General features: G+C 37.6%; 1 protein-coding gene across 6 annotated transcripts in view; it reads right to left on the bottom strand.

The window, feature by feature from the left end:
* Window positions 1–18,233, bottom strand: part of septin9b (septin 9b) — a 77,288-nt gene that overhangs the window by 19,543 nt on the left and 39,512 nt on the right. For 3 of the 6 annotated variants that reach the window (XM_028475450.1, XM_028475366.1, XM_028475331.1), the window contains exon 3: window positions 1,122–1,307. In XM_028475450.1, the coding sequence (XP_028331251.1) occupies window positions 1,122–1,307 (186 nt within the window). Of the gene's footprint in view, window positions 1–1,121; window positions 1,308–1,789; window positions 1,902–10,980; window positions 11,099–15,183; window positions 15,408–18,233 lie in introns of those variants that run through there. The other 3 variants (XM_028475537.1, XM_028475632.1, XM_028475726.1) reach the window with 3 other exon arrangements.

The raw sequence follows: 18,233 nt of genomic DNA, 5'->3' as shown, positions 1-18,233 counted from the left end.
GCTACCTTTTGGTTATGTACATTTAATTGTTGTGATGTTAACCATCTTTTTGCATCATAAAAGTTATTGTATCACCATATTAGGATACAGCAAAAATCCCAGAACCAAACAGAGGGACCTAGTGAATGACCTGCAGAGAGCTGGGACCAAAGTAACAAAGGCTACCATCAGTAACACCAGGGACTCAAATCCTGCAGTGGCAGACGTGTCCCCCTGCTTAAGCCAGTACATGTCCAGGCCCGTCTGAAATTTGCGAGAGAGCATTTGGATGATCCAGAAGAGGATTGGGCATATGGTCAGATGAAACCAAAATACAACTTTTTGGTAAAAACTCAATTTGTTGTTTTTGGAGGAGAAAGAACACCATACCTACTGTAAAGCATGGGGGTGGTAATATCCTGCTTTGGGGCTGTTTCTCTGCAAATGGACCAGGACGACTGATCCGTGTAAAGGAAAGAATGAAAGGGGCCATGCATCGTGAGATTTTGAGTGAAAACCTCCTTCCATCAGCAAGGACATTGAAGATGAAGCATGGCTGGGTCTTTCAGTACGACAATGATCCCAAACACACCGCCCGGGCAACAAAGGAGTGGCTTCGAAAGAAGCATTTCAAGGTCCTGGAGTGGCCTAGCCAGTCTCCAGATCTCAACCACATAGAAAATCTTTGGAGGGAGTTGAAAGTCCGTGTTGCCCAGAGACAGCTCCAAAACATCACTGCTCAAGAGGATATCTGCATGAGGTATGGGCCAAAATACCAGCAACAGTGTGTGAAGACTTACAGAAAACATTTGACCTCTGTCATTGCCAGCAAAGGGTACATTACAAAGTATTGAGATGAACTTTTGTTATTGGCCAAATACTTATTTTCCACCATAATTTGCAAATAAATTCATAAAAAAATCCTACAATGTGATTTTCTAGATTTTTTCTGTCTCGTTTTGTCTCTCATAGTTGAGGTATACCTATGATGAAAATTACAGGCATCTCTCATCCCTGTACATGACTGTTCATGCATAGTGTAAATACTTTATATTCATATTGTCTTATATACAAATGTCTGTTCTTGTGCAACTTACATTTTTACTTACCCTTCAAACAAAAGCTGTGAGTGAGTGACTTACCCACAACCATGATGTTGAGTTCAAAGCCTTGCTTCATGGCCTTCCTCCTCATCTGCTCCAGTATTGCGTCGATGCCCACGTAGCTGAAGTCGCTTGCATGAGTTTTGTCCCCCTTCCCATGAGGGTTGAGGTGGTGGGACTTGGCAGAATCAGACATGTTGCTGTGGCTCAGATTCCCCTCTGACCCTGAAAAACAAAGACAGGAGAAAACAATGAGAAATGTGTAGATTTAAAACAATACTCAAGGAGGATACTTTGTTTTTGAAAACCAAAAAAAAAAAGATCCACAGTACAGCAGTTAGGTTAAATCATTTTTAACTGGTTTGAAAACATTGGTAAGGGTAGGAAAAATTAGTAATGTAATTTCGAGCAGTTTGTTTCCTGTGTAAGACAGGATGTGAAAGAGAAAGGCAGATTTATTACCCTCCTTCCTCAACTACAGTTAGAACCCAAGAATGATTTCAACCGTCTGAATCCAGGTGATTCAGAGAGCTTTCTAGTATACTACTGTATCAACTTTATGAATCCCAATCCTTTTGTTAGCATAGCCTGGCGCACATGAGGGTATGTGAATTTTCAGGCATAAATAATGTTAACATCTGACAGCCGTTTTATTTCACGGTCATAAAACAGTGGGAAAATGAACTGACCTACAAATCCCAGCTTACCTCACTCTAAGGAGGACCAGTTGCTCCCAGTAAAAGGCCACGTGCCAAGGCACTTCTGCAGCAAGCAAAGTAAACGCAGCCAACTGTGCTAGTATGTGCCTGCAGCAGCTACAGAAACGTCTTCATGGAGGAGGAGACTACATTTCCTGTGACAGAGGCTCCACAGTAACATTACCAGAGACACTACAAACTCAACACACAAATAGCTGCTGGCTGATGACTGATCTTCAGATTGGAATTTATTCAAAGCCTATAATTCATCACCCATATTCTGTCTTTACTTATCAAAAAACACAATGCCCTTCTAATATTATGTAATCTGCTATGTTTTGTCTTTATGGGTAACTAAGTGCTTTGATGAAGGACGCAGCAGAAGGTCATCAGAAGTGATATAGCAAGGACTACAAGGGCCCCAGTCATGAAAGTAAAACTGATATTTATAGAAATTATAATGACACCAAGGCTCAGACTGAAACTGGAAGGAAGCTATATCTGTAGCCACAGCAGCAAGCCTGGGGCAGCCTATAACTAAAGAATGAATGACATTCATTATTTATATTTATAAAACCTGTGAAATTGAGTTTGGCTAAAATGATTAATCCCTACAAAAATAATACACAACTTACAGATGGTGGTGAGTCATTTATGCAGTGAATACATAATTATGATTAGAAGTCTTCCCTTCGCTTTTGAACAGCGTGCTTTAGTTAAAGCCAGACGACTAGCTTGGACGTGCGTCCATTCCATGAAAAGGCTCACACATATTCCACCACTGAACCTTAGTGGAGTTGATTCTCATTTATCATTTTTGCATTTGTATTTCAAAAACTGTGAAAAGCTTTCACTAAAATATAAGCATGTTCTCATGAAAGTCATTCTGGACTGGAGTTGATACTGTGACCTCATGGTATTTAAAACAAGTTATCGCTATTCTCTGTTTATCTCAGTTTTCTTTGTATCACCAATGGACTTTTGGCTAGCCCTTCCCTGAACTCCCTTAAATGACTACGTCAGAAGCTTTTAAACGATCAAATCCAGCAGAATATTCCAGGTCTGTTGCCACGTTGGAAATATACTGGTTTCCGGAATCCTGACCCAGCGCTCCAAGAATGGACAAACTGCAACTCTTGGGCTGATACAAAAAGAGAAAAAGCAGCAAAAACACACAAATGGAACAAAAATGCCCCAAAGAAAAATTAACAAGTGTTTTTTTTCTCTCTCTCTGTCCCAACATTTGGATGGAATATGTGACATTGCTTTGAACTTACTGGGGTTTTTTGGGGTCTCATGAGTCATGACATGAAACCTTTTTGGATCAGTTTTAATCGAGCTTTGCTCAATGAATAGAAACAAGGTGAGGCTTATTCTGTGCATGAATAGATAGATCCCATCAAAGAGATTCAAGTCTTTTCAAAATCTTTTGTCTTCTTAAAAAAAAAAAAAAACGTTAATGGGGTTGTTAAAGTTTATCTATTCACCGTCTTCCTTTTGTACTAGTTTGGGATCTTTAACATAAAGCAGCGCTGTAAGTAAACGGTTTATTTATTCAAATGTGTGTTTTTCCTAGAAATGACTGTTACGGCCTTTTAAAAACATTTGGTTGGATGTCGTTTGTGCCTTGTTTCCAGTTTGACTCAAAGAGTTAAACCACAGAACAACCAGAGTTTTATCATCTGCACTGAATTGCTGGGTTCAGTTTCACTGCAGTAGATTACTTTAAAAGATGTGTTAAGATATGCTTTTCCAAAAATATAAAAGGTGTAAATAATGCATCATGGTGGGTATGGAGATCTCAATTGTTCTTGTTATTTTGAACGCATAAATCATGTTATAAATCGTGAAGATCTAAATACAACAGAGCAGGTGAAAGTTGAAACAAAGTGCAGCAAGTCTTTTTCTACAGATGTTACCACACTTTTATTTCAGTTCCATTTGAGTTTTTACTTTAGTCACTTTGGGATTTTGTGTGTCAAGTTAATCTAAAGGGGAATGTGAGGCAAAGTTCAGCATTATAAGCATACTAGGCTGAACGATATATTGCATTTGCGAAATTATCGCGATATCATAAAATGCGATTTTCTAATCACAAAGGCTGCAATATTTATTTGTTTTTTCTTGTCCTGTCTTGCATTGTCCTGTTAAGTTCAGAGTGTTTACGAAGTGCAGTCCACATGTTTACATGTGTCATGAAACATGAAGTTAGTTAGATATGTTGAAGAGGTAAAGCCACAGATTTGTTTGCTTTATTGTTGTAATCTGTGCTTTAAATTTTATAATTTATATTAATTTAAAGTTAAATAAATGTGAAATTGTTTATTATGAAACAGATTGATTTATTGCTTGTGTTCATTGAAAAATACATGACAAAAGGCCCTTGAAAAAATAATCGCATATTAATTCGCAATATTGAGGAAAAAAAATCGCAATTAGATTATTTTCCAAAATCGTTCAGCCCTAATATATACTGTATATATACATAATATTTTTCTATTTCTCTTAACAGAATGTTATCCTCCTTCTACACACATACTCATTTCTACTCTCCGCTCCCTTAAGTCAATAGTTAAAATCATAAATCATCCAAGTTTAATATTATCAGGGGTAAACTCCAACAAACTGTGGGCAGAAACAAATCCTTCATTGTCTTTCTGCAAAGCCTCAAAAAACCCAAAGCAATTCATTTTCCATGAATCCTACAAGCCACATTGTTGTTTTTCACCCTGCTTCAGCTCCTTGGAGGAAGTTCTTTTTGAACCTGTAGTGTTCTATTATTCCAGCCATGGCCTTACAATGTCCATACGCTGCTGACAGGAGGAGAAAATGAAGCAAAGCATGGGAGATATAATCACTCAGCGCACGCACAACAATGTAATCACTGCAAATGAGCCAAACTGCTGAAATGGTGCGGCTCATGACTGACACCATCCTTCAGGAAACAGTCCCTCTGGAAACACTTTACAGTTGACCATAATTTTGTTTTCAGCTCTGGTAGAAAACATCTCAGACTTCTACAATAATAATACATGCACTGAACAGCCCTGCAGAGGACTGGGGTTGGATTCTTGTCCATTTGTAGAGATGGTATTTATCCTTTTATTTGTTTGACTATTACTATTTTACTGAATTGCTTAATTCGAATCATATAAATAATAATGGGTGTGAATGCGGTTTACAATCCTGTTATGGCTCCTATAATCTTACTAAAAACAGCAGTGCCGGATTCTTATATTTACTGTAAAGCAAGTGATAATAGACAGTTTGGATTCTCTACAGTTTTCTTCCTCATGTAACTTTCAGCTCCTGATTTTGCAAAAATTACTCCTTAGCATTAACCAGTGAGTACTTTTTCGTTTAACTAATTTAGTAATGAATTTAGTTTTTTCAGACTTTTTCGCATTCTGCTGTGAGCCAGCCCCCTCTTTGTTTACATATGTTTACCCTTTGAGTACGCCATATGTGTGCCACGGGCTTGTTTAATTTTTTATTTGCACTATGCTGAGATGCTAAGGGAAGAGTTTATAATTATTTTAATTGTAATGTTAAATGTTATAGAATATGTAGTTATCTGATTTCCTAATCAGAAAATTTAAGCTACTGTGAAGTTGCTGTTGCACTTTTGCTCAAACCTGAGTTAAAGCTTGAAACAGAGCCTCATTTACTTTTTATTTTGGGATTTTTGTATGCATTTTAATTCTTGAGGACAATCACAGCAATAAAGTAGCACTTTTGACAATATATTTGATGTCTGCAGTCATTTTTAAGTGCATTAAAAAAAATCGAATCGAAAATCTGATTTTTCTTTAAAAAATTGGAGTTTTTTTTTTTAAAGACGAAATCGCCCAGCGCTACCACGCAGATGTGCGGACTTTTTTTCAATGCATCCAGCACACTGCTCTCAAAGGGATGTGCATGTTTTTTTTTTTATTGTGCTATTTTGTTGTTTAACATACACCCCTTTGGACAAACAACTCCATGTCGCCTTAGGTTTCAGCTTTAAGATAAGCTTGAAATTTAGCTTTTTAAAACCTCTAAGTGTATTTTATCTGAGTTTTTGGGATAATCATTGTTGGATTTTCTAAATCCTTTCCTCAAAATTAATTTTCCAGGTGTTCCAGGGTAAACTAGCGACTTGTTTTAATAGCTGTGCTGTCAATGCTTACAGGTTGCATCTGCTTCTCCATTCACAGGCCAACTCCCTTAAACAGTGTCTGATCCACTATGATTTAATTTTTTCAAAAAATGGTTCCCATGGGGCGAAGCTACTGAAATCTCTAGTCATTGCTTTTCCTACCCCTTTCTTGTGTGTATGTGTACAGTATGTTCATTGATGCATTTTTGTGTTTACATATTTCATTTACATATGTAAATGTGTTTTCTCCTTGTTAACTACTTTTAGTCTCCCTCTGCTTCCAAATAAAATGATACAGTATTTCCTCTGGCCCTTTAGTGGCTCCCTCTAAAGAGGAAGAGATCATTAAGTTTTATGTCTGCGTGCTGTCTGGAAAAACACAAACCCTTCCTAAGGTATCATGGGATGAGAACGTGCATGTTAGTTCTTTTTACTAAACTTTCACCTCACATAAAAAAGACATTTTTAAGCATAAGGGGGAAAAAAAGAGTTAAAGAGTAACTACTAAACCTCACGTTTTGAACAATCAATGCGCTAACTAGCTATACTCGGTACTCACTATACAGTAGCTCTCTATTCACAATTCTCTCAATCCACCCTACTTGCCAGAGATTGCAGTTTCCACAGGTGCTAGTTTTTATAGGAGTAGTGGAACCACTAAAATGTGAGATGTAAGAATCAATCTACAATGCTACGTCATATGTAATTACATTTGTTTTCAGCAGAAAATAATGGTTTTGGAGTTTGCTAACTCGTTTAATGAACTATTGGCTGCATCAACAAAAGTTTTGCAGCACTGTACTTCAAGTAAAACGTCAAAGATAGCCTCTTGCGGTTTTATTGAAGTCTGGCAAACACCACAATGCATTACAAGTTGAGTCAAAATTATAATAATAACTCTAATGCAACACTTCAGGCAGGGCTTACAATCCTAAAATAAAATTCCTCATAATTACTTGAAAGGAGTGTAAATTCAATGTAAACGTTTAGTCTAACAACATGAGGCCACTGTATTCTGTTTGACAAACATTGTGTTTAGCAGCTATAAGAGGTGACAGAGATAGGTTGATAAACAGTGAGGATTGTTCCCCTCACTTGGATGCATTGAGTTTTCAAAAGGACATCTATCTCTTTCAATCGCACCATTTAATCCTAGTGTGAAGCACTGATTTAAAAGATTCCATCCGGCTTTTGTCTTCAGAACAACTTAGAGGAGGTTGGCTGAGGTCAGCGACAAGTACAGCTGACGCAAACGCACGTCGCCACTTCAATAAAGGGGCCGAAGAATGCATCCGACTCGCTTCGTCTTTCATTTTTGTCACTTGTGATGGCACACTGAGAATGCAACCTCCTGCCTATGTGAGAAGGAAAGCAGATGGTGTCCCCCCCCCGGTGTTGAAATACAGCTCTCCACTGGGAAATTTCTGGCAGAGTAGATAACAACCTGTCTCACAACATCTTTAAGAGAATGAAAGAGTAACAGGCATCAGGGTGGAGGTGATGTGCACACAGGGTCAGTAAGGTTAAGGTTATCTTAAGTTTTAGCTAAAAAGTACAATAATTAATTAAAAAAGCAGCTCTATGATGCAGGAAGCTGCTAATACATCAAGTTTAACAGCTGTAACTCAAAGCCTAAACATTTCTGTGAAACACGGAAATGAATGATCCAACCGCTGTTCCATCCCCAGCTGCAGGAAGGAAACCGCTACAGGCCAAAGGACAAACAGCCCAGGGCAGAGGATCAAGGAACCACTTTGAATGAAGTGGAACAAGGACGGTTTTAAAGTCAATGTTGAACGATATGTGGTGCCCGATGAGGAAATGAGAAACAATGCCGTGATGATGAGCGACTTCTGCTCTTTAAATAAGTACCAACTTTTCTGAGTTGCTCTGTTTACAGCCAAATATGTTCAAAAAACACTTGGCACATACAATATATATATATATATATATATACTATAGTGTCCAGATGATGAATTATTTGGACTCGTGTTCCCCTGATAGACAACAACCCAAATCATTCGTCCAACAATTGCTAAAACAACCTTCAAAGATGATGGATGGGTTTCCCAAATTCCAGACCTGCAAGGTTGGGACAAGCTGGAAAACGGCAGTAAAAAAGTGCTGAGGTTCTCAGAAAATGAATGAACAGCGTTACAGGAAGCACAGCAGCCCATGTACAACTCGTCACAAACAGTAACAATCCATTTGATATCCAAGAACAGTTTAACATGTAATCATTCATTTTCATCATTTTATCATTCAGTTCTGTGCAGGGTTGGGGTCAATTATAATTGTAATCTCGTAATTCATAATCAATTACAATTATGGCGTGATTATAATTGTAATTTTAAAAATATGTTGCTGACAATCATAATCAAATTGTAATTGAGTTTAGATCACTGACTTTGTAATTGTCATGAAAATTCTACAGAAATAGACAATTATGTATAATTTAAACCATGTTATAGTTCTATGTACAGTTCTACACATAGATATGTAGTTAACAATTATCAAAATATGTTTCATGTCAAGCTTTCCCACATTTTACCATTAAAAAAAATTTTAATCTAAGGGTATACTGACACAGGCTCAGACGTCCACACCAAAAATATTAAAACCTATATTTTCATTGATTAGGAAGCCTAACAACATAAGCAATAAATAGGAAAGAAGATATATTATAGATATTTATTATTAGTGTATTTTACAGCTGATTTAGGACCCGTTATCATAAGAGATGCTAACAGAAAGCTAACACAAGAGGAAGGTTAACTTTTATTAGGTGATTTATTTCAGGCTCAGTAATTGTGATTAATTGTAATTGAAATGTAGTAATTGATAACGTTATTGTAATTGACTTCCTGAGGATAAAAATTTATTGTATTTTAAGCGTAATTGGGGAAAAATGCTGGTAACTGTAATCATAATTGTATTGTAATTGAACGGGGATAATTGAAAACGTAATTGTGACTGAAAAATGTAATTGACTTCAACCCTGATTCTGTGCATTGTAATACTCGCGTACAGTTAGAATTTGGTTAATTGTCTAAAAAAAGCAAAAAATAATAACTAAATATTGATTTTATTTACCATACGGGACCTCGCTGATCAATCTGACACATTACAAATACAATTGTAATCTCTTAATATAGAGCGATAGATATCCCATAATGCTCTAGGGCAGTGCACTGCAACAGCAGGGCCACTAATTGTCTCCTTCCACCCAAGCCCACTGACACATAACATTATTGACTTCCTCCCAGCTATGAAATACATAGGACATCAAGAAACAATCTACTAGTGACCGACAGCTAAAAAGTGTCTTTTCCGAGCATCAAAAAACTCTTCAAATGTACAATAAACTAATGAAACAAATGGAAATGCTAAAAGGACACATTATGTGGATACATATCTACAGTAAAATGCTAATGGAAAGTATGCCTGCAGAGATGTTGAGGTGCCAATGTTTACAGGAAAACACGTTCTACTTCCCCACTCCCAGCATGCCCTGGGTTCAATTCTATGGTCAAACATGAGTTAAATGTTTCTTAGTTGGGATGCTATTGATCTCATCAACTTGTGATTGTAAACTGAGGCTTATTGGGAAGAATTGTATTTAAATATTTTATGTAAATAAAATGTAGGGCCACAGGGAGAATTAGTAATAGCACATGTAGGCTTGTTAAAGCTGCTGCTCTTATGAAGCACATGCAATATAATTTGTGAATTTAATATCCATAACTTTGTAGAAAGTATGACGAATTTGACAAGGAATCAAGGCTCCTTGGGTGTTATTATTATTCAAAGTAGAAGGATACGTTATTGGCTTTATTCATCCAACACTACAGTGCATTGTGGGAAGTAGGGGCTAAATGATATGGACCATAGCTCATATCTCAATATTTCCTCTCAAAATGGTGATATACAATATTCATCGCAATAATTTTAATTTAACTGAAGTCTGCAGAACTTATCGGAGCACTTATATCTGTGATTTTAGATGCAGTCCGATAAAATCCGACATTCGTTTTCTGGCTGATAGCTGACCGATATCGGATATCAATAACGGATTGGGACACCTCTAATATATAATGTATATCAATATAGGTGATATTGCAATTTTCTACATCACCAAAATAGAAAACTTGATATAGTTTGAATCTCGATATATCGCCCAGCTCCAGTAGGAAGAGAGATCTTTTCTATCTGCAGTGTATGACCACACTTAGATCAAGCAGTCAGGATACATTGCCAAGCATTGTGAGACTCCTGGAGGCACCATTCAACCAATCACCTTTTTAAACAAAGTGGCTGATTATAAGTGGACCATGTGATTCAGTTTAAATAAGGGGAGATTAATCGATCACATTAAAGGAGAAGTCTGATGACTCAACATAAAACTCATTCTGAATATATGTTCATGAGTTGGCTGTGATTGTTTGAGAGAGCAGACATAAAGGAATGCCAAAATCTAAACACTTGGCTTCATCAGTGCTTGGCTAATCCTTTTCACTGATTCAACCCCAGTCTGGAAATCCCAGTGTGATGTGATGGAAGCTGATGGTGAAGCAGCCAGGCTGAGACATTCAACTTAAAGGCACAAATAATTTGGCCAACACTCAGTTTCCTTACAGGAGATTGACTATCCATGCATGTTCCAGAGCTGGAGACACAATGGGAGGGAAGGGAAGAAATAAAAGAGGAGGAGGAGGAGGAGGGATGGGGGGGGGGGGGCACAGATAGGGGGGAACCGTGCTGCTGACCCCCCACCAAACTCTTAAACAATAGGAAACTAACAAAGCAGAAAGTGAAGAAAATACAAACTCTACACATCTGCTGCCACAGTGAGTTAGTTTTCAACTGTATCTTCTGCACAGCGTGCACAAAACATGAAACCCAGACACCCCACAGCTACCAGTGCATGGTCATCTCTACTCAACAGTTTCCTTGTTGCTCCACTGTAACAAAACCACGCTTCTTCCCCTCTGCTCTGAAACTACGACATGTTCTATCTGTGCTGTGTAAAGCTGTGAGCCATGCCTGTACATTCCAAACTTACCCAAATTGTTGCTCTCTTTCCCTTCCCTTCTCTTCTCTTCTCTTACTTCCTTTCAGGCTCTTTCCCTTTCAATCACAGCTCCAGCTGCTGAGGATGGGCTGCTGCTGCTGTCTAAGCCACGCCCACATGTAATCATGTGACCATCACCCCCAGTGGTTAGAGAGCAGCTCACAGCCGCACCTCTAAAAGTGAAGGTAGGTCATTATATGAAAAAGAAAAAAAAAAAAAAAAAAAACAACTAGCAAATTCTTCAAAAACCATCAGGGGTTTATGATGCACATTTACAGCAGTCCAAACAGGAAGTGGAACCTGTTTGATCTTCAATAGAAAGAACAAACTCAATAATGTTTATAAAAAGGAAAACGGATACTAAAAAAAGAAATAAATAAATCACTATGGAAACTCGTAATTGAATTAGTAAAGTCATAATTGTAAGTTATAATTGTGAGAAATGAGAAAATGTTATGTAAAGTTGCTTAGAAACATATGAAAATGTGACGGAATCGTTTTGCGATAGAGGTATTTATGTACTTTGTACATGTACTTATGTACTATATGTCTTCTTGCCCCAGCCTACTAATATGCATATCTGTATCGTTTATTCTTTTAACAATATTTATTCTATTTATATTTTTCTATTTTTATTTCTATTCATGTAAAGCTTCTATTATTTTATGGTTTATTTCATTTTATCTTCATTGCACTATTTTTCGGGTGTCTTTCGGGTTTTTCTTTTTCATTGCACCTTTTATAAATAGTGAGCTTTCATGTCAGTAAATTTAGCCACTGCAGGATGAATAAAGAATCCCTATCTCTATCTCTATCTATCTCTATCTATCTACGTCCACGTCCGCCATTTTCTACACTATGTGTTGAATTGTAAGAACTGAATAAACAGCAAAAATATGTGTTTTGAATGAAGTATTATTCAAAATGTAATTAAGAATGGTAACAGTGTCAGCAGACTAAAGCAAATGCTCAGTTTATATCTCATAATTATGACTTTATTTACTCGTATTTATGAGTTGCCTTGGTGATTTCGATGTTTTTTTAGTGTCGGTAACAGACTTCCATAGATTACAGTACATGTGCAAGTATAGGAATGTTTTTAACTAAAACAAATGTAATAAACACTGCTTTGGTCTTAATGGCATTCTGCTCTAACCCTCCTACTGTTTTAGATCACATTAGAACTGTGTTTGGTTGTGTGTGCAAAGGGCATGTGAAGAGAATTAAACATCAGCGATTTTCTCTTCCCTGTTGTTAACAAAAGGGAAGTGGACACTTAAATTAAACATGTCCAAACTCAAGCACGTTTTAAATGTATCCATGCTCCAACACACCTGAATGCAATGAGAGGCTTGTTATCTACAGTTGATGACAGATTCAGGTGTGTTGGACCAGGTAAATATCTTAAAACATGCACAAGTGTTGCCCCCATGGGACCAAGTTTTGACTTTTCTGATTCAAGATGTTGCTCGAAAGATTAATCAATTTCTCATATACTGACTTATCATGATCAGGGTTGAGTCAGTGTCACACACAAGTGTTTTAGGCACTGAGAGAAAGTCCTTGTACCAAGTGAAAAGTCAGGCTTCGATGAAAACTTACAAAATCATACACGTTTTATAGCTGAGAGGAAATGTCAAAACCAAAAAGCAAACAAAGCGAGTTCACAGCACAAATGGCTCCAAATCTGATATGTTCCTCTAAAATCCCCACAACAGAAAGCAACTGGCAACTAGAGTCAACATGTGAGGGGATGTACTATAGAGGAAATGAATAACTTTAAGATCTAAACTTTATTGTTGGGTTGGGTTTGACTATTAGCACACAGGCAGAAAGTCTGAGTTCAGAAAGGCTTCCTTCCTGTTAAAAGTGGTGCAGAATATCATACTTTCTTGTGGTTTTGTTGTGTATTTAGGTAGAAGCGTGCATCTGAGCTCACACAGTGTTAAATCAGTGGTTTTCCAGCAACGTGCTTTGGCACAGAAGCTGCTGTGAGAATGACAAATTGCCAGATGTGCCATTAGAGACTGACAAATTGTATTATGTGCATCCAAAAATTGGCAAATGCTACAATATTACACATTTTTACATTTTAAACATGCCCGTTAGAGCTCTCAACCTTTATTATGGACCTCCAGCTCACTAGGAGGCTGTAGGTAGCCCTCGCTATTATTGGTTTTAAATTATTTCATAGACTTTTTTTTTAATGATAACAGTTTGAAGTGGCTCATTAACAACAATTAATATTACAGTCCCATTGTGAAAAAAAGAAAGTGAGAATAAAGGTATTGTTGTGTAATCTGATTGTCTAATCTGTTTAATTCGTTGTGTATGTGAATATTTACCATTAGCAGTAGAATTATTTAAGGAAAATTAAAAAAAATAATTGCTCAGTTTGTGTTTGGTGTTAAAAGTATAAGAAACTACTTTCTCACAATGAAACAGTTTCTCACAATAAAATCTTTGGACAGAGAACCAGGTCAAAGCCCAATGTCTTCATTGGCCCACAAACCTCCATTTATGTGTCACATTTTGACCTAACTCTGTTGTATATATGTCTATATCAAAGAGAGCGTCTCATGAAACCAGTGTCTGGATTTCATTTTTCCTTTGTGGGAACCAAAGATCAAGGAAAAATTTATTAGGCCTGCAAAGAGTTTAGAGAGACTTTGCTCGGAGTAGTGGTATAGGATATCTTTGTGCATACATGTAATAAACAGTTTTGGTTTAAAGACAGGAAATATATGCACTGTTTATGTCTTCAACATGCTGTTGACATCAGATTGGAAGAAGTAGCTTTCCATTAAGTGAAACTGATGAATTCTTACTGTGTTTCACTATAATTACCCCTTTTATCTTCAAACATCAAGACACCAGATGAGAAGAAACCGAAAACGAATACATGCTGGTGATGACTGGCATGCCATGACGCAGTTTGGAAGAACCTGGGATTGGCCCAAAGGTCAGGGCTGATTGCTGAAGGCCACCAAGACACATGCAGCAGTGATTAAAGAGAGCCGCCTTTCAAGACTCGGTAGATCAAGTGACTCAGGGACAGATCCTTAACCAGGAAGGGAAAGCACTGAGGACAAGCAGGAAGTAGAGAGATGGAGGATGAAGAATGGAAAGGAAAAAGCAGACAAAGTGCACGAGAGGGAGGAGATGAAACCGAGAGTGGGAGAGAAAAGGAAAATAGGACCAACATCTGGCTTGGCCTGGATAACTACAGCAAAGATAGCAGTGTCTGTTGGAGACTTCCTGTTGTGATCTTTTTTTTTTTTTTTGCTGTGCTTGCTCTGCTCCCCTGTGGTGCAAATGGAGACAGCATGTGTGATGAGTGACGACACCATGAAGTGACCCCCAACCCCCACCGGCTCTGGTTTAAATCCCTGAGCAAACAGAGGAATAAACCTGTGTGCATGTTGACAGAAAAAATATCATGTCACTCCTTCAGGTTTATTTTGCAGACTTGGCTTGAGATATACAGTATATATATATTTTTTTTATCTCAGGGTTACAATAACTCACACCAGTGTTTGCCTTTTCACCAGCTTTAACTTTGCCAGTCAGGAGACATCTGCTATGCTTTCATGCTGTGACTAAAAACAGGCCAGATTTACAAGACTTGACATTTGTTAATGAAGAAATATCATAACATGAGGTATTCCTTTTAAGATTACAATGCTTAACCAGATAAAACCCTAAAGTACACATCAAGCACTCAAAGAGCAACAGACGCGTAGTCAAAAAGGGTTTTCTATCGCCATTATCAGCCAACACAAAGCTATGGTTTATCAACTTCAGAAGAAAATATATTAGCATTAGAAAAACTGCATCACAGTAAGTGTTCATTTTGTTGACTGAAGATTTTTCTCATAATTTTTTCAAGTGACGATAAGGAGACTATGACTAAAAAAATAAAATACATTTGAATAAAAACTATGATATTTTTTGTCAACTAATAACCCAATCAGAAGCCATGTGATCATGTGGTATATCGCGGTATATATAGAAATAAAGCTTAAGGATAACAATAGTGAGGATGCAGGAGGCATTTAGAAAAAAAACCTATTCTAAAGTGCACAGCGATCTTAGCATGACAAACATAAAAACCTCAATAGTTCTCCTACTTTAGATAAAAGGTCATCCAGGAGCAGCTAAGCCCTCCAACACACAATCTAAACAAATACTCACAAAGGGTTTCCTCCTCAGCTGAGTGGTTGTTGTGTAGCTCACTGATAGCAGCAGTCATGTCTCCTGAGTGTCTGTTTCTCTTTGCGCAGGATGTTCAAAGTAAAGCTTCAGCCTCGTTGCTTTAAGCTCTATACGTGGCCCGCTCAGCTAAATTCAGGAAGAAAAACCAAATAGAAGTAACTGTTGCTTTCCGGTGCGTGTACAACACCATGTGTTCTCATGATGTTGTGGAGCCAAAGCTTCCCCTGATGAACCATAAACAGAGTGACTCCAGGGAATCGGCCTTGTGGGGAATCCCTGGCAGCTCACTGGATGTGTGGGGGTGAAGAGTGAGGATGACTCCACTCCAAATAACGATGGAGGAACTTTGTGATTAGGTGGTTTGTGAGGTTGCTCTGTGTTTATATGAAACATCTACCAGAGTTATGATGGTAATTAACTAAAGTAAAACTTTGCATGAGAAGGGAAAGGGGCGCACATATTTAGAGGTGTATAGTTACTGCTTACGTGATAACAATCTGTCAAGTTTCCTACGTTCAGTAATCATCTCAAGACTCCAAGAACAAACTTTCCTGTCTTAAATTACAGCAAATGTGAGTTTAGTGAAGCATATTTAGGAAATTCTTCTTCCACTGGCTCCTTTTGGTTCAGTACTCCTCCTTTTTCTCTGACTTCTACTGAAGTAGAAGCATTGTAAAATGCTTCTACTTCAATATTTGAGAATAGAGGTGAGAGTTCACCCAGGGTTCCTCCGAGCTCCGTTTTTACATTTTTTTTTTCCAAAAGACAGAATGGCTCTTCCAAGAAAGTAATTGCCCTCAAAGTGAAAAGCTGCAATCATAGTGAATGAATCCCTAAATTATCCTAACAAATCTCAGTGACTGCACACCATCCAGGGCAGTACCAGTGCTTTTTAATCTTTACCAGTGATTGCATGGTTCAGAGTACGCTTTACCAGCTTGTTCACATCTAACGGAGGAACAAACCAAACGCAGAGAAAAGGCATGTATGTGTAAAGGTCTTGTATTGCTGCTTTATACTGTATAGTTCCATAAAGAGGGACTCTAAGCAAGTACAAACTGTTTTAAAAAATGTTAACATTTACACTGGGAAAATGACATTCTCATTGTCATTCTCATTCCAGTTGTTGCCTCAAATGACTGGAACAGGCTGGGAAAAAACCACTAAAAACCACAATCTGGTCACTGCATGTGCTTCTACTTTGTTTAAATATATTGTATACATAATTTGAATCTCCCCCTCCCCACTTTAATTTGCTTTTATAAATGTTGTGTTGTGCCTTTTGGTGAAGTTGTCGATAAAAATAAGAAGTTGTTTTCCTTTGTCTTACCTGGGTAAATAAAATAATCTTATGGCGCGTTTCCACTGGGAAAAAGGTACCTCCTCCGTGGTACCTGGTGCTGCTTTTTTAGTACCTCCACCGATGGGGGTTCCAAAGAAAGCAGCCCTGCTCTGACAATGTGACGTAGGCACAAAGCAGACACTGATTGGGTCTGAGAATCATTACAGCGTAGTCATCAACTCATGCACAGAGAAGAAGCATTTGGACACCACAGAATTTTGCTGGCGATCTTGTGAGCATGGCAGCAAAAAAGTGCAATCTGTGGAGTCTGGCTTTTTTGCGTGTCAAGTTGGTGCTCAATGGAAACGCTCCGGAAAAACAGTATCGGGTCCCGAAAGCGAGGAGTGTGGAGACGTGTAGAGCTAAAAAAAAAAAGTGAAGGTGCTTGTTTCAAATTTACTCTCAATCTGTGTTTAGCACCATCATGACTGGGGTTGGGCACCGAGAACCGGTTCCTAATTTGTCACATGACTGCTCCAGGGTTAGAGTTTGTTTGAATTTGTTTCACATGTATACCTGGGCTGTAGCTCTTTGTTTTTTAGACTGCTGTCAACTTCTTTATAGTATTATTTCAGCAAGTTTCAGTTTTACAGTTACAGTTGGGGACCTTTGTAATTTAATTCTCTAGTTACAGTACAGCAACCAAACTAAACTGTATCAACTAAGTGAATTAACAAAAATGGCCTGTGTAAAGGCTTTTTCAAATGAAAAAAATTATCCTGTGAAATCTGTGACCTGTTGACCTGCACAACTCAAAGAATCGGAATCGAGAATCGTTTAGAACAGGAATTGAAATTGAGATTCGGAATCGGAATCAGAATTGTTAAAATCCAAACGATACCCAACCTTTGGAGCAGTTTTAAAAATATAGAAACTTTATATTGCAACGTTACTCATGAAGGGGAGACAATTTGCATAAAGGTTATTATTTAGAATGTGCAGCCAAAATGATGAAGATCCAAGTTGATTAGATTTAAATAAGGTTAATGCTTTTTATTTATTTTTTAATACATTTTTTTCTTTTTTGCTATGTTGCTGAGATTTAGTTAAATGAAAATACATGTTTCAGCATTTTAAATGGGTTTCAAACACACACACACACACACAAAACACTCATTTGACTGGTCCACCTTATGCGGGTGGTGTAATGCAAAGGTTTCTGGTTCTCCACAAATGATCAATCAGTCACAGACTGTGTTTAAGTCCCTCCACAGCCCATTACAGAGTGGTGGCACAAACCAACCATTTGTTTGTCCACACAAACATGAAAAGCCACAAACACAAAGTGAAAAATTAACAACCGTGCCTAATGTTCGATGTTAAACAGGAAATAGAAGATTAAAAAACAGTTATTTGAAAAACTATAACTCAGCTCTTTGGCAATTATTTAAAGTGAAGTCTAAAGCTGAATAATAAAACAAGGTTGGTAATTTGTATAATAGACATATGTGCAGTCATTTCCATCAACTTTTTGCCTCAAATACGTAATATCAATGTATATGTGGTAGAGATGTAACGATTAATCGTAAGGCTGTTAAAAATCGATTCATAGGTGTCACGGTTGATATCGATTTTCTGAAAATTGAATCGCAGTACTTTTTTTAACCAGCAGAGGGCGCTATCCACAAGTGTAGGCGGCGGGCGGAGTCTGCTAATACTTTCTTTCTGGCTGCCTTCTACTCTTAAA

Source organism: Gouania willdenowi, chromosome 1 (assembly GCF_900634775.1).
Source record: "Gouania willdenowi chromosome 1, fGouWil2.1, whole genome shotgun sequence".
NCBI classification, from domain to species: Eukaryota; Metazoa; Chordata; class Actinopteri; order Blenniiformes; family Gobiesocidae; genus Gouania; species Gouania willdenowi.
Note: the sequence above shows the minus strand (reverse complement) of the source record. Positions and strands in the feature narration are given on the sequence as shown.